The sequence below is a fragment of the Stegodyphus dumicola genome, chromosome 3, assembly GCF_044657685.1.
Source record: "Stegodyphus dumicola isolate Sdum_Otavi_A_Nest chromosome 3, ASM4465768v1".
NCBI classification, from domain to species: Eukaryota; Metazoa; Arthropoda; class Arachnida; order Araneae; family Eresidae; genus Stegodyphus; species Stegodyphus dumicola.
In genome coordinates, this window is record NC_140770.1 from 49,760,533 (window position 1) to 49,782,454 (window position 21,922).

At 32.9% G+C, this 21,922-nt stretch overlaps 1 protein-coding gene across 2 annotated transcripts in view; it reads right to left on the reverse strand.

Moving 5' to 3' along the window:
• The window catches only part of Hdc (histidine decarboxylase), a 66,861-nt gene extending 49,270 nt beyond the window's left edge, over nt 1-17,591 (reverse strand). Inside the window, exons 1-3 of one of the 2 annotated variants that reach the window (XM_035349938.2) lie at nt 16,794-17,591; nt 12,350-12,547; nt 2,468-2,608 (exon numbers count right to left, since the gene is read on the reverse strand). In XM_035349938.2, the coding sequence (XP_035205829.1) occupies nt 2,468-2,495 (28 nt within the window). In that variant the 5' untranslated portion in view covers nt 2,496-2,608; nt 12,350-12,547; nt 16,794-17,591. Of the gene's footprint in view, nt 1-2,467; nt 2,609-12,349; nt 12,548-14,539; nt 15,313-16,793 lie in introns of those variants that run through there. The other variant, XM_035349937.2, reaches the window with a different exon arrangement.
• Between the last annotated feature and the right edge of the window lie 4,331 nt (nt 17,592-21,922).

Below are 21,922 nucleotides of genomic sequence, written 5' to 3' on the forward strand. Positions count from 1 at the left end.
ATAAGAAGACAGTTTTTTAATGTTGCATATTTTGTTCTTTTATAACATAAAATATTACTATTTGTGAATAAGCAAAATTATGCTCGCTTATAAAAAATGAACTTTTTTTGGTTTATATAAATTTATATACTCTCTCCTAAAGATTTATACACTCAACTATATTACATATTTAAGAAAAATAGAAAGGAACACAAACACCAAATAAAAAATATGTTTATTCATATCTCATGCATTCCGGTAAATACAGGGTGTACCGTAAATGTTGTGACAAAATTCTAGGGGAGGTAGGGCATATAATAAAGAATTAAGAATTGCATAGGAACCCATGTCCGGAAATGTCAGGTGTAAGCGGTAGCAGAGATAGAAGATGGGAAAAGAAATAAGAGTAAATAATTTGAAACATTTATTGGACACGAATACAAATGGTGTACGACAGCTTGAATGTTACAACAGTTTGCCATATATGTTGACGAGTTATCGATGATTTAATGTCATTTGAATAAAGAGATTATGAATGTACCCAGCTGAGTCCTAAATTTGGTCAGCTTTGCCAATACGCGTGTAGCACTTTGTGATCTTTTTTCTTATTTGTATTTTTTTTTTTTTTTTTTTTTTTTTTTTACATTTAACAACATTTGATAAGAGTTTCTTTTTCCTTACCTTTTTTGATGAAATCCACAGGAACGCTTGAAATTCTTTCCATTTTTATCACACAGAAACTTTATTTACAGCTGTGTACAACAATTGTATTTTGATATTGGAACGTTCATCATTTAACTCTTGTTGCCACTACATCTATATCAAAATCCGCAATGCGGTAAGGAAAATATAACAAGCTACAGTTAAAAAGCTGCAACCCTTTCGTGGCCAGCTACCTAAACTGTAACAACGCGTGGGACATTTTTCATTCAAACTCCAATAATGTTTTCAGTGATCAAACTTGTATATGGTTTTGTTTCCAAGCTCCTATCAACAAGCAAACAAATCGGATCGAATGTGTGTTGTCACCAATTGGACAGTTTCAACGAATCCATCTTTCTGAATCTTGCCGCCCAAATAGTATAGTGGTTAGGGGAGCCAACTAGGATACCGAAGGGCCAGGTTCGAATCCTAGAGAAGGCATGGTTGTAACTGTCCATCCTTTCATAGGAGGTAACAATGGCCGCCTATTATGTGCCTCCACAATAAATGGCCACCGTCTCCTGCCTTAGAAGTGGCTAGTGTAGAAAAAGGACAAAATATTACCGCGTTCGGAAAAAAAAGTCTTCCTGAAACTTCTACGGACAGGAACTGCATTTTGTTTCCATAGCGCGAGACACACAAGTTTGATTAGCCTGACAAAAATTATTAGAGTTTAGTTGAAAAGTGTTGCCATGCGTATCATACTTGCCTGATGTTTTGCCTCAGTCTTTCACTTGTTTCGCATTCTTCAAAATTTCTTTCGTAGTGTAACATTCAATTCAGATAAGGCTGTAAATCAACTCCTTGTTCAATTTTTCAGGGATATAGGGAGAGAGGAATTACACACCTCATTAAAAGAAAGCAGAAAGTTATCGAACGAAACGTATAATGCACTAATGACTGATCATTGTTCTTTATATAAATAAAGGACCTTTCAAGAACATAAAAAAACACATCCGACTTCTAAGACAGTCTAAGCCAGCTGTTATCAACCTTTTGACTAACACTTACCATCTAAACAAAACCTTTAGTTCCACCACTACAAAGTACTACTACCACCACCACTCATGAACAAAGCTCAGATCGCATAAATTTACGAGTGTTAGATAAAGAACTCAGTCAGGATGTTGGGGTTTTAATTTTTGAATTTAATAGTTAAAAATACTTTGCTTCTTAGCGTACCACCTATTTTTCTTTTGCATACCACTGGTGGTATACGTACCAGTGGTATGCGTACCACCGGTTGAGAACCGCTGATCTAAGCTATACTCTTCGGACAGACATTCCCTAGGCTTTTCAAAATACATTCCTTTTAATGTTACCAATAAATATGCCGAAATTGGAAGACTTTTGGACTTGCAAAGTAAGTGGCTTCTCCTTGCTAGCTGAAAAAGGGTGTTAGATAGCATAATATCAGTTTATGACAACATAAATATATTTTCTTAAAGTAATAGCTATTACGATATCATAATTAAGCAACAATGATAAACAATTTATACGCTGACATGTACATTCACCTTAGCTTATAATATATATAATAACACCTTATATATATAATCCACCTTATAACTTCTTGTTGTTGTTAGTTATCCAAACTGATTAGCCGTTAGGCTAGACTAGATACATGAGTATAGAACCGCCCATAAATCCAGAACGAAAGTTGGTTGTTGCACCTCACTTTTACGGGAAAAATAGAGTTAACTTATAGTAACTTATTAGTTATAAGTTATAGTATATAACTTACAGATTCCCCTCATAACTTAACACACTAACTTAAGTGACTTACCGTGTACTCTGTATTCTTCTATATCCATTTTCGCAACTCTTTTTCTTCAGTTGAAAGAAAAGCCGAGGTGACGAGAAGAAACAAAAAGGTATCTTTGGCGATGAATGATTTGTTTTATAACGTCCAGTGTGTTGTAAGCAGCTGTAAATAATAAACGAAATTTTGCTTATTCATGCCATTAGATGGAATATCAAATTTACATATTCATGCTGCTTAATTGAAGTTAACTTCATCGTTCATGATAATTCATTGGCGCTTTCGTCAACTAGTTTTACGACACATTTATGATGATATGAAAAAACGTATTCTAGGATGTTAATTTCAACATAACTTTGTAGATCTCGTCAACAATATAACTTACATGCATCGTATTCAGCTTTATACATATTGTAACTCATGTTTTTAAATAATAAATTAGACATTGGTTATCCTTTAAAAATAAATATTATATACAATAAGTATATTAAATATTAATATAAATATAATATAAATAAATATTATATACAATAAGTAATTATGAAGGCTTTATATACTATTTAGAATTCATTAACTTGATAGTTAATGCAAATAAATAAGTAATATATTGGTAAATGAATGTTTTAAAAGGATTTCACGAAATATTGAAATCTTATCTCGTAACATTAACACTATCACACAAATATGTAACACACTATAACACTTCCCTTCTTAAAAAAATGAAGATGGTATCTGCTTTCCGCTTTTCATTATCGAGAAAGGTTTCGAAGATGGCGATAGAAACTAATCCGATCTACACAAGAAATGTTATGTACAAAGAGATCTTTGACATGCGAATTAAGATTTTATTATTTAAATCACCTTTATTTATTGAGCTAGCGGTGGCTGTTAGGAAATGTACCGCGAGTGGCTTTCTTCATTGCACTCTACTTTAAGCAATTAAGCAAGTAGAAGGGGGAAACCCCGTGGAGCAGTAAGCAAAATGGCGTCCTCGCCGCCTGCCCTTGGTAATTCAGTCTGAATTAGCAGACACCTTTGCGCAAATCATTTTAATTACAATTTATAATATCTAGAACAGTAGTCATTTCATATGACCGCCGGGCTTTCTAGTTAATATATATTCGCGTTAGTTTTGAAAGTCATGCAGCTGATACGATATACATACATACAATCACATGTAACAAAAAGTTAAAGAATTTTAAGTTAAAATAATAAATTATTATTAAAGTACCGCAATGTACTAAAACTTAGCGACTTTCTAATACTACGACTTAATTTATAGGAGTAATAATTAGTAGCTACTAATTAAACGAAGAATAGGAGATAAAGGTTATTTTATTGAATTGTTATTGCTTCAGTTTTGATGTGTGTACTTATGGTTAGACTGTTAAGTAGTTTCTTGACTTAATTATTGTCTATTTTCTATTGATTATAAATGTGTGTGTATAGCAGAAGCAAACTGCTAAACATCACTTTGTTTAACAAATGCTACTCCCTTCTCCCGCGTACAAAAATATGTAGTTATAAGATAAGTTAAATTAAAACTTACTATTTACTTGCCTTTTTTGTATTATTTTTATACGTTCTATTTAGTTTATTTTGGTTTGCATGCAGAATTCGTGTCGGGGAAGTTCCAGTATAGGCAAGGGTTTCTAAATTAATTTGTATTTATATTCTTAATTACATTAGCAATGTACTTTTAATTAATAATTTTGTTTCCTAGTAGTATTTGCTTACTAAATTTCTCGAAATTCTTTTATAGTTAAATTTCTTATTTAAGCTATTCACTACTTTTTTTTTTTTTATTTTTGGTTTTGAATAACTCTTTGCCATGCCTATATGGATGACGAAACACGAAATGAGTAATTGAAAAGTTAGGTTTAGAGTCAACTTCCCCTTAAAAAGATCTGTCTCCTGTCTGCTCAACAATTATTCACTCTGTGCAAATTAATTTAGTCTTAAGCAAATTCCAAATTTGGTCTTCCAGATGCCCATATTCGCAGTAGATTACGTCATTCAAAATTTGATGGCTCTAGGTACCGTTGTTTTATCACAATGCAAGAAACATACATACATTTATGCAGATTTTTCATTATTTAATTTCTTCAAATACAATACAGGGCGATAGAATTTGGTGCCAACAGTTTGAAAAGTGAAACGAAAATCAGAGTGATTCAACGAAAAATCGCAAAACGAAAACAATAGTCCTTCAGAGACAAAGCCCCTTTGGACTAAAAATTCTTTAAAATACTTAGGATTAATTTTGTGGATTATTAAATATTTTTTCATGTTTTTTAGATACCTACCTGCACTTAATTTACATATGCTTTCTAAATCTGAATGATATTGACAATTAGTTCGCAGCAATAATTAATTTTTCATTTTTATACAATTAAATTTTTATAATTTAAAATTTAAATTCTTTATGCGAATGAGAGAATATTTGTTAAATTTGAAATTATACATACATATACATATTATTTCCAAGAAACTTTCAAAAGTTTTGTCGCTAATTTAAGACTAAACTATCTTGAAGAGGACATCACTTCTTACGATAACTCTCTTACATTTCATCACTGAATACAATTGCATTTCCAGCCATTTCGTTTTAAATTTGAGCAGACAAGCAAGTTATTTTTAATTTGCTTTCTAGGTTTGATCTTTAAAAACATTTTAAATAACTATTTTTAATTTTAAGGATTTTGTCAATTTTGATCTTCTTTTGATTCTCAATACCTTTTTAATTTTTAAAAAGATATAACTTTTATTTTAGAACAAAATTTCAGTTTGAAAATGAGTGTCAGGTATACATCTAAGTGAGCAACTTAAATTAAAAAGAATAATTTATTACTAATTAATTTTGTTTATGAAGATTCTTTTGGCTGAATTGGACTAATGTCTTTATTTTGATTGAGTATTATTCGTGACTTATGATTTGGCTGTAGCAGAAATATAATTTGATGATTACTTGGTAGAAAGACGAAACACTCTCAATTTAGTTATTGTTAATTGATGGTAGATTGGTTTATTCCTCTTGATAAGTCGATTGATATGCGATCAATGACAATAGCTACTTTTTCAATACTTGAAATAAAAGTTTTACTTTTGATTTTGGTATTTTTGTTATTATGGATTTTTCTTTACAGTATGGTGGTGTATTTAATTATGGCAAAGCACACGAGGGCTATCTGCCTAAAGGGAGGGATGCCTTCGTGGAGGACTTTCTAAGGGAAACTGGCTCGTATACACGTTACACATGGGGAAAACCATGAAAACGCCCATGCAGTCAGCCCGTTCGCGGGATTCGAACCTCGGACCGAACTACCAGTGTTCAGCGACTTTACCGCTCGGCCGCTGGTGGGCTTTTCTTTACAGAATTTTATGTTTTCAAAGCAACAGAGAGGTCTAGAAAATACTAATTTAAAATACTAACTAAAATATTTTTAATAATTCATGGTTTTAATTGAATTTCTGTTCCTTGGAGATGACATATAAAACGTTTTCTAATTATATATATACATACACATACACACACACACACACACAATCAATAAATAATAATACAGCGTCTGTTATCTTTTTATCAAAAACCAAAATAATTGGGGAATTTATAGTTGAAAACAAAGGAGTGACTAAGAAGGAAAAAAAATTCGCTTACGTATATATTAATATATATTAAATATATTAAAGTACATATATAATAGTATATATTGAAGTTGTTGAATGTTTATTATTTATTGTAAACATTCCACTCCCATCTACCCGTCAAACAATTAGGAGAAAATTCTTAAAATTATACTAAAGTAAGGAAATATATTATATTTTACTCATCCAGTTTAATATCCGGATGGATAGTTCAGAGTATTGAACTTTCTATCTCATTTCAATAAATTCATAAAGCAAATATGATTTTCAGCTTTATTCAATATACTTTGTAAGCACGGATTTATGTTGTCTAAACCATGTTTGGTTTTTGTAATTTCCACACTACGGCATACCTATTCATGCATATAGCAATCCATTCAAGCTTCATACGATAGTTTGCCTCTAGGCTGTCTTTCTTCAGAACAGCATTAACAAAACAGACAAAAATATCATTTTTCTTAAAGCTTTTTACTTTTCACATTATTATAGAGGTAAAAATGATATTACTTCGATGCATATTAACATTAGCTTTATCGATGAAAATGCCTTTAACCCTGCGGCGGAAATGACGAGATTTAATCCAAATGAGTTTTCTGGATCAAACTCGATTTTAACAACGGTCCATCAAAGCATTAATTGTATTTATTAACTTTATACGCTTGGAAATAATTTTTTCTAACTTGTATAAATACACTGAACTTAATTTACAAACCATTCGTTTACTAGATGCTATTCCATAAAAGATTTTTTTTTAAATATATGATAAAACTAGAATACTCACTTTCATTGTGGAAAGAGAAAACAAGCCACCAGATATATGAAATGATTGAAAATATCACATATTTTATACCTCAAGATCACGTGCTCAAGATTTTATACCTCAAGATCTTCATTTAAAAAAGGATCTAAAAGAATCGCCTTTTTGGTATTTGGTTTGGTTTCGTTTATTGAATTTCGGCAAAGCACACGAGGGCTATCTTCCTAAGCGCAGGGATGTCTTCGTGGAGGTATTTCTAAGGGAAGCTGGCTCGTACACATCTTAAGCATGGAGAAAAATACGAAAACGTCCATGCATCTAGCTCGTTCTCCGAAATTCTTGAACCCTGGACCGAACTATTTCTGTAACTTTACTAATCGGCCGCCGGTGGGCCTTGAATTGATATAATTGGATTTTTATTCTTGTAACAGATCAATCTAGGTTTAACCGAACTGTTTTATCGAATGCCATCTGGTGACGAAGAAACCAATTCAACAACAGCCGACATCCAGCTGCAATGAGGATAGGTTCTCCAATTTTATGCCTCTGTGACTTAAAACGTTAATTGTAAATGTTAGGCAGTCCGTTTTGCTGTATGTTCTATTTTGACATATATATATTCTGTAACTGTTCCTCCGTTCTTTAATAAATACTTTTAGAGATAGCCGGCGTTATGTGTTTATAGAATAACCGTTAAATTCTTTCAAAGTTTTGATAATCGTGGACGGTACGTAGGCGCAATAATTCGGTTAGATAATTTGAACGTAAACTACTTACAAGGGGGCTCTCTACTTAAGGAAAGTGATGCCTTCCTGAAGGATTTTCTAAGGCTCGTATTCACGTTATAGAAGGAGTACATCACGATGTCATGCGGCCGGGTTTGGAAATAAATTAAACTCAAACTTCTAGTATTCACTGTCTTAACCACTCAACACTGATAAAGCAGTAAACATAATGAAAATATGCTTTAAGTAGTGAACTATACTGTTACACTGAGAACAAGAGAATGTTTAGGTACATTTAGTTAACTATTTCGATACAAAACAGAGCAATGTAGAAACACTCGGCATGGCCGGAGCAAAGCCTGTCCACCCTCATAGTACGTACTTAGGGGTTATACACACGTAGGCGTACATATTAAAATGCTTATCCTTTAACAATGTAAGTCTCATTATGAAAATTTTGAAAATACCAGGAAATCAGTTTTGAAGATTTTCATTTGCTAATTATCATATGCTCTGGTCATGAAAGACACAACAATGAACATGTTTTACAACGCATATACGATTCGTTCAAAAGCCATGGAATAAGTATTGTTTAACATATATAAATATTCACAGAGAGAGAAAGAATTAAAGAATGAATAACGGCCCACAAAAACATGTATTATCACATACAAAAATACCAGTACCGTCAGTTCTCTAAATATGAGGGCAAAACAAATGCATCGAAGAACAAGCATTTGCTTATTGATACAGTTGTAAATTTTGTATATATGTAAAGACTTTCAGTGAAATTATATATAAACCGTAGCATAGCTTGTATAATGTAACACGAAAGGCATCAGAAAACGAAGCTTCATCGTAAAAATAAGATTACAGGAGTAAGGCCATTAAATATTGGCGACTAATTTTTGTCTCCAGATTTGGTCGTCCCCCTCCGGGAGGTAGACTCACGTGAATATCTGGGAAGCTGGTTAGGATCTATACCTAGGCAGTGGTTAGTATCTGTATCTAGGCACTCTCGGCCACAGGGTATATGATCAGTCTTCACAGGACCAGAACCAACGCTGGCGATGGCTGATTCAGGGTCCATATGGTACTGTCATGTGTGCTCTGTTGGTTGTAGTGCAGCTAGATGGTCGATACTTTTGACCAATGCTTTGTGATTTGGTAACATCGGTCCCTACGAAGGGGACCGACATTAGCGGATGGAGCACTAAGTATCGAAGCACCAAACACCAGATATCGGAGTGGTGCTGGAAGCCCAAAAGGTATCGACGAAAAGAAAACTTAGCTACGTATTTGCATTAACGTTCAAACTCTGTCCAATGCTTTGTATAAAGCCCAGTGGAGACCGTGGGGGCTGTGCCGGCATGTATAGTGTTCGAAACATCGAACATAAAATTCCTGTACGGCTTATACCAGGTCAGGAGCTCGTCTCTGGTGTTCTATTTCCAGACGGCCACACGTCGCCAAATCTGATCACCATTGGGCGACATTTTGGTCCTATACCTATGTAACTGTTCCGATTCCTATGTAACTGTTACTGTGTATGCCTTCCAGCTATTTCGAGAAAACGAAGGTAAATTTTCTCGCCAGACGGGGAGGACCGGAGACAGCATCAATTGAGAATTGAGTTCAGAGTTTAGGTCAGGGTATTGAGAGAATGTGCGACCTTATGTATTTCAGGCTTTTCATACTGTCATGTATTTAACATTCTGAGTAACTCGAGGTGGTAACTACTAACTGTTTTCTCTCATACTAAGAACAGCTAGCTGTACGAGTGAAAAGTACCAGAACTATGACGTGTTTCTTTTCAGAAAATAAATTTATCATCCGTTCTGTGCATCGGAAAATAAAGCTATCATAGGTTTTGTGTGCATTCAATCCATTACGAACCCGTACACACGGAACAACATTTTCGTTACAAAACGTTCTAAAATTCTACGAAAATAAAAACAACTGTACATAAAATGTTTTGACTGAAAGTTATCCATCAATTATTACTGATTATCCGAATCAGAAATCTCTTAATTCAGTCTAGCAGGAAACGTATTCCGGATGCCTTACGTTTCTTCATTAATTTCGTTTTAGAATTCTAGCTCAAACAGAACCCAAGACACAAATGACTTCTTCGTCTTCGTTCCGAAACCTAGAAATATGACTTTAGCTTTCTTTATCAAATTGCCAAGGTCATAGCTTCCATTTAAATATGCAATGACGGTGAATAGGTAATGATGCCACAAGTAGCAAAGTTAAAGAAATGTATAATTTCGACATTTCACGCACCACTTAAGCTGAGCGAATCAAAGAATAGGAGTCATAAAAAGTGAATCAGCAATTTTAAGTTCAGCACTGTAATTCAAGAACCTGCATTTTCGATTACATTAGATTTGATTTACATACAATTTTAAAGGTAAAAAGAATACTCAAGAACTCGGCTTATATATTTCTCCCTAGTGTATACTGAGCAGAGCAAATTGTCTATCGTGAATAATGTTTTAGATATTTCAGATTGCACCAACAATCAGTCAACTTTCGCGAAATTACAAAAACGATATAAGTCTTGATTTCAGAATGATCAGGATTACGTACGTAGTAAAATAAATATATATCCTGGAAATTCAACGTTAGTTCACTATAAGATATTTACTAATATAATAAACAAAAAATAAAATTATGAAAGTTTTCAGATTTTATATTACGCTTAAAGAGCATTTTTTTAACGTTTTGTGTGTTATCTTTATTTATTAAATATCATATTCTTCGCACTTAAACCACATAAAATTCAATTCACCAGCAATACCTCAAAATATTTAACAAACAGCATATCTTTAAAATATCAGATAGACAGTCTCGTGAGATAAAAACGTTTTTTTCCGTGCAGTATTGCCATTGCTTGCTTTGAAATCGTTGAGTTCGTTAATCAGAAATTCCTTTAAGTTTTACAAAATATGAAACAGATAATAAAACAAATTCAAAATTCGGGCTTCGAGGTTCCCATGTTCGGTGGAGCGTTACGTTATACAAAATTGGATGGCTCTAGGTAGCGTCGGTTTTTCACAATGCGAGAAACGTACATTCACGCAGATTCTTCATTATTTAATTTCTTTAAATATAATGCAGGGCGATAATATTTGGTGGCAACAATTTAGAAAGTGATTCGCTATTTATAATGAAACGCCACAAAATGCCGTTTTGAGAGTAAAAACTTCTCAGTCTCCTTTGGGCTAAATAGGCAGAAAGAGTAGACGCTGTTTAAACTTAGTTTTCTCATCAAAGGTGTGTAAACTTCGATGTTCTAAAACGTCATACGAAAAAATCTCGACATTGGAAGTATTCGCAAACCGCCTCCGGACAATAAAAATAACTCCCGGGAAGTTGTAAGTTTAAAATTTACATTATGAAATGCAGTGTATCTAGAACACCGGTCATTTCGTATGACCGCCGGGTTTTCTAGTTTCATATAACGGAAAATTGGAAAAAAAAAAAAAAAAAGAGTGGAAAAAAAAATTAAGATCTACTCCTCATATTATCAAAAATATATTTTACACTCAATTTTCAAATATGAAATAACTTCTGCTTACACACAGTGCTTACAATCAGTAGAATTGCATCAAGACAAAGCAAAGCAATGGCACATATCAGTCTACTGCTAATTTTCTGGGAAAATGGAACAAGAAACGAGGAAACGAGTGTCAAGGGCATACCCTTCCCTCATATCCCTACTAAATCTTCTGATCTGTCACTAATATATTTTTGCACGTTTGGACTTTTAAAAAGCGGATTGTTCAAACGTCGACCTGCAGCCTTCTTAGACTTTGGAAAGCTGTTTGAGAGCAATTGGATAAAATACCTCTTCCGACACCAGAAAATGCTTTATTGTCTTGGAAATTACGGTGCATAAAGATAACGAAGAATAAGGGTTATCAAATGAAACATTTAAAACATAAAAATATTAGGTAAGGTATTTCTGTGATTATATAACGAAAGTTGTCTAAAAATGTGCGAACAGCCTCTGTTTAATACAAATATAGACAGTGTAATATTGAATATTACATTTTATATGTAGATATTTATTCTTGTATACGTCTGTAATGAAGTTTTAAAGAACTTTCTCCTTTTTTGAACGAATAACAAACTTTATTAGTCAACTTACAGAATAACTGAAAAACATTTTTAAGCGCGCGCATCGTCTGCGGATATTTTTTGCAGATAATCGTCTGCGGTTACTTACATTTCTTAGTGGAATTATGTTGGTAGCGTAGCAACGCAAATACGTTACAACAGGTTTCTGTTAGCTCCTTCAAGCATATTCTGTCCAGCATTTACAGAGCTATGTAACTATGATCTGTTTATTAGAATATTTTACTAAACACGAAGACCTATGATTATTAGTCAGATGAAGCTGAAGATAATTAAGAAATCTATCAAAAACCAAATATAATTTCTTCTCATATTTTAATTACTTTCTAAAAGTCTTTGAAAGAAGCTTGAAGTTTTGAGCCCATGATGAACATCATAAAAGTATCATAAAGAGAGCAACTGTATTCACTTTTCTTATATTCTCGGCATTATTTGTTATTCTTAAGCATTATAAGCAGATAAAAACTTTGCTTGAAATATTTAACAAAAATGATTCCGTTTTCCAGACTGAAAGTCTTACCAGAAAATAATATAATACAGTATATCAGCATGCCATTTATCGGAAAAATGCTCTAACATGAATGAAAGTTATTGCAAGGAATTCTAAGAGGGAGTAAGTAAGAAGGATGTACTCACCTGGTTTCTTAGAGCCCTGTGTTGCAAATAGGTGTCTGCCTGGAAGACGCCATTCATAGCAGCTACATGTTGATCACGTGGTTGTATCTGATCGGCCCTTGGGAAGCCATAGAATCCCCAAGAAAGAAAAACAGAGGCGCGATCTCTCGACCGCGACTCTTCTCTATGTCCAAGTGCTTGTCAATCTCGTGTCATTTTCTGTAACAGTAAAGAACATCTTAGCAAGACGAAAGAGATATTTTACGTGTCCCACATTGTTCTTGGCTTAGTTTTTTTATTTTCTGGGCTATGCATGTATGCTCAGATATTTCTAATTAAGGGAAACCTCTCCTAAATATTTTTTATAAATGATTTCAGGTAGAAGGAAAAGTAATTCTGATATCTGTGCGTATACTGGTGGTTCTATGGAATGCTGAATGTTAAAATAGCAATAGTAAACTTACTTTGACTGCAATCCATCACAATGGCATGTAATACTTTCATATTTAAATTATCATTTTTAGTAAAATGCATAAGATTAGAAGTCCTCAAACTAAAGAAAACCTGATCACTATTAAACATTTTGATAGAATATAGTTTAAACCTGAATACATTAAATTATTTATTCAAGTGTTCCTTTTTTTGTATTTCAAAAAATGACTTAATTGTAAGAATTTGTATACCTTTTATTTTTGAAGAAATTTAATTCAGAATTGATGCCATTAATATAAAAATAAACTATACTTTCTTTTATATATAAAAATATCAAAACAAAAACTGCGTTCGTGAAATAGAAAAGTGAAAAAAATTAAACTCATAAAAATTAATACTATTTTTGTAAAATAAAAAAATAGAATAATAAAAATGTGAAAGGAATAATAAAAGGAATAGAATAATAAAAGTGTGAAATAAAAATGTGAAAGGAAAAAACCTAAGCTGAAGAAAAAACTTTGTAAAAAGTAAAATATAAAAACTTTTTAAAGTAAAAATGTGAAAAGGAAAAAATGTAGAAAAAAAAATTTGTAAAATAAAATTAGTGAAAATAAATGTAAAAGATAAATTTACTTTTGAAGAAATTAGAATGTCATTTTGCAGAAATTAGAATAATGAACATTAATCTGAATAATAATGTAATAATGAACATTAAATTAGAAGCAAACTTTAAATTTGCAAAAAGTAAGAAAGTAGAATAAAGTTTCATAAATTTAGTTTAGTAAAAACGTGAAGGAAAAAGAAAACAAAACAATATGCTTGTAAGAGAAATTTAAAATGTGAGACAAATCTTACAATTAAAACAGGAAAGAATAAATTTAAAATAGTGCCTTAAAAAGTCAAAATAAACCTATGTCCACTTCAAGAAATAAGCACGTTTGATTGGCTGAAACAGAAGGTATATTGTTAACAAGACTGATTGGTTCTTATGGAAATATCGTTTCTCAGTCGTGGATGCAAAAAGGCGTGAAAGAGTTTTGGAACAGACTTCCGCAGGTTCACTCGTCCAGTTTATTAACATTATAGTTGTTTTAACTGCTGGACAAGGCCAAAAAATTGGTGTCTGTGTATTACTCAAACGTACTTGGTAGAAAGTACGATATTTCGACTCGACGATGCTAGTGATGGGATCGTCTTGTCGGAGCAAGTTTATGTAAGTTTAACAAGCTTGTGATAGGACGTTACTCTAGTCTTGGGACCGGATAATTCCAATAGTGTGTGTGTATGAAAGATTCCATAGTAAAGTGCGCGTTATCTGTGCAAGTGGTGTCAGGTTCGAATCCCAGCTTTTTAAATCTCATGGGAAAGGTATTCTTATTGAAAATATAAGTCAATTAAAATGAATAAATATTCACTGATGCGTTGTTAAATAATTAAAAATAATATAGGAAAATTGATATAATTTTAAACACGTGGTTTAAGAAGTCGTTGCCACAAAAACGAAAAACATCGTCGTTGTCACGAAAATAAAACTTTGAAAAAATATTGTCATTGCCACGAAAGGAAAGCTGTCATGCACCATCAAACTTCGCTTCCGGTTGTCGAGTGATTCCAAGATGGCGGCAGCTATGCCCCTTTTTTGTGACGTCATTTCCGCTGGCTGAGGACAAATGATTACTGCTAGTAAAGCATACTGGCAACTTGTGATCTAACAAAAATTGGATCTAAACATAAAGTAAGATTCTTCTTAAAAACCGAAATAAATAAATTTGCATTTACCTGTCTTTGATTGTAGAAGCTTACTTTCTTTATCTTCTATAGTTAAGCGTTCTGTTATGGAGAAATTCCTCCCATGTCGATCACTAGGCCTTGTTCAATCTAATTATGTTTCTCAACTGATGGTCTGGGTCCTAGTGTAAGTATCTTTTCTTCTTTATATCTCACTCTTTACGTGCAGTCGTCCGTCTGGATATACTATGACATTCCATGGCTTCTGGTTGTTTGAGTCACTTCATCGGGCATCCCAGGTTGGACTGTTGACTGATTCTGACTTCGCAGATTTCCTTCTGCATGGCTGTTCGCAGAATCGTTTGATTTGTTGATGAATTCCTGTTTTGGTCTTTTCCTCAGTCGGTGACACGGCTGGTCACGGCTCGTCCTAGGCTTTGAACTTTTGTACTGACACTTGGGTCCTTCTTTCCTCTGTATTATTCCCCTTAAGAAATCTTCAATCCTTGAACCTTTTTGTCTTCCCCTTTGCCGGCCGTCTCTATTTTACTTGAAGAAGCTCTCACCTCAAACCTAAGCACAGCCGCTTCTTCCGCTGTCCTATCTCTGGTCTGATTTACACCTAACGGGCCTGCATTGCTTATTCGACGGACTTCTCCTAAAACTTCTCTAATCAATGTCTACCCACTCTTTCACAGTAATGTTGACCTGATCGGTATTTAACGTTATTTCCCTTTGCCTTCATTCCGTTTTTAAGTACAGCTCTCTCTCTTACGCGTTCAACCAAAAAGCGTCGAAAAACTTGTGACAGAACTTTACAACCCTGGCCTCCGGTACTGAAGATAAGGAATGCTTTAATTTCAGCACTTTATCCCCAACATTAAAATTTTTCTCGCGCCTTTTCCTATCATAATAGAGTTTTTCTTGGCGCCAGTTTTTTCTAAAGTATTAGTTGCGTAATCGACTGATTTCTGAATATCTTTCGTTTTAATGTCTTCTGATCTTCTTTCCACAAAAGGCATTTTATCGAAAGATAAAATCAGCTCCTACCTAAAAGTAATTCTGCGGATGTGACGAGCTCATTGACGCAGCTGTCCAAATGTAAATGGTAATTTGTTACATAATTGTGGATATTTTAAATTATGTTTCTAGTTTCCCGATCGCCGATGCCATATTCGACTTCAATAAAGAACAATTGTAAAATGCTTCATATCAAGGCTTGCGCGCATTTCCTCAAAAATTTGACTTATGGATTGTGAACTATTACTACTTTTATTTGAACCTCTTATTTTTAGATAAATTTCTTTAGAAATGAATCTGCGACAGTTCTCGTTAATGTCCTCTGAAGGAAAGCTAATTCCATCAATTTCGAGAAACGATTAACCATCACTAAATGTCTGTTTTTATGTTTTTCACTGCGAACGTTGTAAGGTATTTCTCCCGCCTTCTTGGCGTGCCTTCGTGGTGTGGTGGTCTGCACGCTGGGCGCATATTCCAGAGGTCCGTGGTTCGATTCCTGGCGAAGGCGTTGCTAATTTTTCCCCTCTCCGGCATCGAAATTAACCTAATGTCTCTACAACGTAATGACCTAACCAATAAGTTCTGAGAATTTCATTAGTGAAAGTGGTGGTTATTTAGGGTCCTGGCGAGGTTACAATTAATAGCGTTAATTAATTGGAAGTTACAGAAATGGGCATACTCAGTTAGAAATCTTTTCAAGTGATGGAAGTAAAATGATTCTCTTATCCTATTTTTCTTACTCTAAGACGGCTTAACAATGGCACGTCATACAAGTATGCTTTTGTTTTTGTCATTCGTATAAAACGAAAGGTCGTCGATAATTTCATGTTTTGCGACGCTCTTTTTAATTCCAGCGATGTTCAAAAAATGTTTAAAATTATCAAGATTCTTTAAATATGTGCAAATGTTTTTAAACTCGACTCCGCCATCATTTATTTTATAACTGTTTCTCGCGAGTACAAAATTCCTGACGTTAGCACGGCGCATCTTATTTCTTCATTCCCCATTATCTAATTTAGTGTTTGTTATTTAAAATACACATCGATCATAAAGTTTTCTTTCTCTGGAGTAACCTTAATTTTTAAGTTATACTCTTGCAATTTCAGAGTTCATCTTATTAGTATCGGCAAAAAATTCTTTCATGAATCTAGGTAATGATTGTAGTAATTACTGGTTTTTTGCCTAAATCCACTTTAAATCTTTGCACAGTTAACAGTACCCCCAGTAGCGGTGTCATTTATTTAAGTATTATTAAAGGTTTTACTAAATAATGCTATCGGCTTACCATATTGCATAAGCAGAGCCCCTACTGCAAAATCAAATTCATCTAATGCTATTTCTAACTTCCTTCGAGATAAAAAATTACAATATAGGAGCTTGGATCGAAGCCGCTTTGAGTTTTTCCAAAGTTGTAGTAGCCTCCACTGACAAACTTATCTCTTTCCTTTTGAGATTTAATATGGGCTTTTCAATCTATACAGAAATCCCTGATCAGTTTTCCATAATATGGGCACATGCGAAACAAACGAAATTATTTTCTTTGTCGTATTCGGCAGTATGTATTTTTTTTTTTTTTTTGTAATAATTTTCAACTCTCTTTTCTCGATAAAGTCTCGCACCCCAAATACGAAGTTCTTTAGTCGTAAATTTGTATTTAGATGCATTCACGTTTTAAGTTTGCTTTCTTTCGAAGCTTCAAACCTTCGCGCAGATTGTGAGCGTTCTCATCAATCGTGTTACTGGTGATTATTATGCCGACTAAATATATGAATGTTCATCTGCTTATTACGAACTGCTTGACAAACTATTCTGGTGGTATACATAGCTCTCTCTTCCACCAAATCTACCATAACTATTGTAGCAAATCTATTCTTGTAACAACAGCTCTATCTATCATCGAATTCGAGCGTACGATTTTCAACCACTTGCCGACTTTTATATTTCACAGCTATCTCAAACAATTCATCCAACGCATGGGGAATTCTCAGTACCGAAACATAGGGAGGCAAACTTAAAATAATCCAAATGTATTACTTTCACCTGCGGTTTCTTCCGTTTAGCAGTTTACCAACTTCAGCATTTTTCACAATAAATGCCGTTAACTCTTCTCCTTGAACCTAATACTTTCAGAACAGCTGTGATTCCAGTCGAAGTCTGAATTTTCCAGCAGGAAATGTTTTCACTTAAACATATTAAATTCATACGTCTCCAGCACTGGGATAAATAACATAATAAATTCTTCCCGATGTCTACTCAGAGCCTTTTAATTTCGAACAAATATTGCTATGGCAAATCCTATTGAATACGAAGTATTATATTTACTTTGAAAGCTTTTCTTTCATTTATGAAACCAATAAAATTCAGTAGCTAAAGCTACTAATAATTTATGATCCTGTTGTAGAGTAGTGCCTACATGTGTGTTCACCTGAGGATAGCGGCAGATGCATGCCCTTATATGCGCTGCAAGGTGTCAGGATATTTGATGAACAAATATGAAAAAATAAATACGTAAAAATGAAAAATTTCAGATTTTATCTTACGGTCAAACGGGCGTTTTGTTTCATCACAGACACATACACGTTTCGAGAGCATTTAGACTGATGCCACTTTGGGCTAAAAATATTTAAAAACAGCATATCTTTATAATTTCCATTAGACAGTCCCGCTCGCTGGAGATAAATATGCTTTATTCCCTACAGTGTTTCCACTGCTCGCTTTGAAACTGCTTAGTATTTTAATAAAAAATCGCTAAAGTTTTACAAAATAAAATATGAAATAGAGACTAAAACAAATTCCAAATTCGGGCTTTTCGTGTGGAGGACTATGTTATTCAAGATTTGATAACTCTCGGTACCGCTGTTTTTTCACAATGCAAGAAACATACACACATTCACGCAGATTCTTCGTTATTCAATTTCTTTAAATATAATACAGGGCGATAATATTTGGTGGCAACAATTTAAAAAGTCATGCATCGCATTTAAGTGATTCTACGCAATATGCCGTTTCGAGGCTAAGAGCCTTTCTAGGCTAACGCCCCTTTGGGCTAAAATGAAAATAAATAAATAAAAAACAATAAATACATAAATAAAATTTAAAACGCTGATGTGTACACCACATGACTCCCTTGTTTCGGAATATTAAATTGTACGCAGTTTTTCCCCGCATTTCATTTAAACTTATTTCCTCGAATTTCATCAGAAACATATTTCTCATTCAATTAATTCTGTTCGTAGCAAGCCAAAAAATGCATAAAAGCTCAAAATATTTTCATTAAAAATTGAAAGATATAGAAAAACATTAAACACAAAACACAGTTAAAACAATTAAAAGAACAATTTTTACAATTACAATTATAGTTTCTACGCGAAAACAAGCAATTCGGCCAACAGGCAAGAAGGCAGATATTATATTTGTACAAAATTGAAAGTTTACTTTTCTCCCACTCGGCAAAACGACACTGAAGGTGCAGAAAGATTTCATTCACTATTCTGCTAAGTTTCAAATGTAAACAAATATGGCTGCTATAGTAAGCGTTTTGAGACTTAGACGCACTTAAACAACTTTTAAATAGTTGATAGTTCTAGAACTATTGCATGCAGATTAACAAAGCGATAAAAACCTTGACAAAATAAGAATAACACAATTCAATAATTTTTAAAGCAAAAAATGCACAATTTACCAACATACCAGAATAAAAGAACTGAACTCACTCATCCAACTAAAAGAATGAGTATATATATATATATATATATTGCAAGTAAAGAGGGAGGTGCACAGCTATATGTTATATAGCAGTCATATGTACAGAATATCAATGTTCTGAGGCTCTTCGTTTTTGAGTTATGCGAAATACATACATACGTACACACGCAACGTACAAACGCCACGAAAAAATTTCTTCTGAATCCATTTTAAATCAGTTTTATTATTCGTTTTGAGAAAAAGAGTCCTTTATTCTGTCCTTACCTGTGGATGACATGCAAAAACATCGTTAAATTGCGTTCGATAGCGTTAAAAATGGATATCTTCGTTCAAATACGGTACCCGGAATTTTTCGTGATTACAATACTTCCTTGCTTGGTAAAAGGAAGTAAAAATAAAATATATAAAAAAGGCGAAGAAAAATATATTGCATATATATTGTTCACACATATTCAATATTATTTAACTATATGTGTATAGTTTTATATTCATTAAAGATAACTATTTCGAATCATAATACAATAATATCTAATCGTAGCTTTCTACACACAGAAAAATGACACAGTTTATCATTAATGAATTATAGTTTTGAAATATATTCACACACATTAATGAATTATAATTTTGAAGTGAAGAGTACTAAAATTTTCTTTTGATAAGTGGCACATAGAATTGAAACAATATAAAAAATAACGTAAGTAATATAAACAGGATTATATAAATTTTTCAAGCAAACTATTAACGAATTTTGTTTGGCTTTTATCAAAAACATGAATAATGCTTTTTTTAATTCTACTCTCTTTCTCAATTCATGTTCTATGGAGCTAATGGCCATGTTTGAAAGCTTTCCTCGGCCAAGTGAAAATTGTATATAATTTTTTAGCCCAAAGAGGCAGTTAGCCCTGAATGACTATCAATTTCGTTTTGGCATTTTGTGTTGGTTGACGGTAAATGTCGGTTCACTTTTCAAATTGTTGTCACCATATATTATCGCCCTATGTTATATTTAAAGAAATTAAATAATGAAGAATCTGCATAAATGTATTTATGTTACTCATATTGTGATATAGAGCCAACCAATTTGGAATAACGTAATTCTCCACCGAATATGGACATCCGGATGCCCTGATTTGAAATTTGTTTTATTATTGATTTCACATTTTGTATCACTTGATTTTGATTAACAAATTCTACGTTTTTAAAGCGAGCAATGACAACACTGTAGGAAAAAAAAAAACTTTTATCTTTAGCGCACGAGGCTATGTATCGGAAATACTAAAGATATGCTCTTTATAAAATTATTTTAGGATGTCGCTGCTGAGCTGAATTTTATGGTTTAAGTGCGAAGAACATGATATTTAATAAATAAAGGCAACAAAAAATATGTCCCTTTGTGCGTAGTGTAAAATCTTTCAGATTTTACTTTTTTATACCACATTAAATTGTTTTAGACTTCTTTCTCCACTAGCAACAGTAACTGGCAACATTCAAGTTTTACTTAGTTTACTAGTGCGTAGTGTTTCTAAACTTTATTTCTAAATTTGAATACAATAAAATTAAACTATTTTTATGAATTATTTTTAAAAGATCTGATCTTGTGTCGTATCTAGTCTTGCTTTTGTGTCGGGAACTATTTAATTAGCATATTTTTAAAAAAACTAGGTATTTTTGACTGAATTGCTGTATCATTTATATCACTGGGATAGTAAAGTGCTAAGTTATAAGCTGATTCTTTTAATTTACTTAAGTCCAATGGTATTAATTTTTCAATATAATTCGGTTATCTGTTGATAAATGTCTTTAACAGCATTTGTGCTTGAATGTCCATTGCATATCCCTATTTACTTACTTTGAAAACAAGAGTACTGTTATAAGCGTTAATAATAACACTCTTAATTTATCTGTGTCTAGGCAACGATATTGGCACATATATCTATTTATAAAAATTGTTTGGCAAGGGCTGTCCTGTAACATGAAATATCAGATACTTTACATAATACAAATTAGGGTTGTGGTTTCATTATAAAAAATTTGCGCTAAATTTCTGCTTCAATCAGTTTACTAGTAACCCTCGAACTTCTTAATAACTCTTAATTTACATTAAGAATCCTACGTAGATCGTAGCATACACGCAAATTAAACATGGTGTTTTACATTTCTGTTAATTGCACTGAATGTTTTAGCTTCTTCATTTTATTTTTCTTCACTTTTAACATGGATCGAATAATAATTCTTTCTATTTGTTAAATAAAACTTAAATGTTTTACTTTAAGAGATATTCCTAAATGAGAATACGTTTCTTAGAACCACTAAATACTAATTTTATGCTCCTGGATTTTCTGTCAATGTTTGCATCTGCAATATTACCAATCCGATTGGTAACTCTCGCATTCTGTCTTAGTCCCATCCCTGGCAAATGGGCTGTCTGAGTTATAGCTCTAAGTAGAGTCTCTTTTTTCCTACCTCAAACTTCAATACGAAATTTAGAATACCTTCAACAAAACCATCCTACCTAAAGCAAATTACATAGCGTGCTTTATTATAGTCAATTGATCAACGAACCTGACATTAATATTCGCACATCTTACAGTAAATTTAATTTAATCTTTTTTAAAGATTATCTGCAAGCTTTCAGATTTTATGTTACGCCTAAAATTGATTTTTTTAACGTTTTGTGTATTGCCTTAAATTATAAAATATCATGTTCTT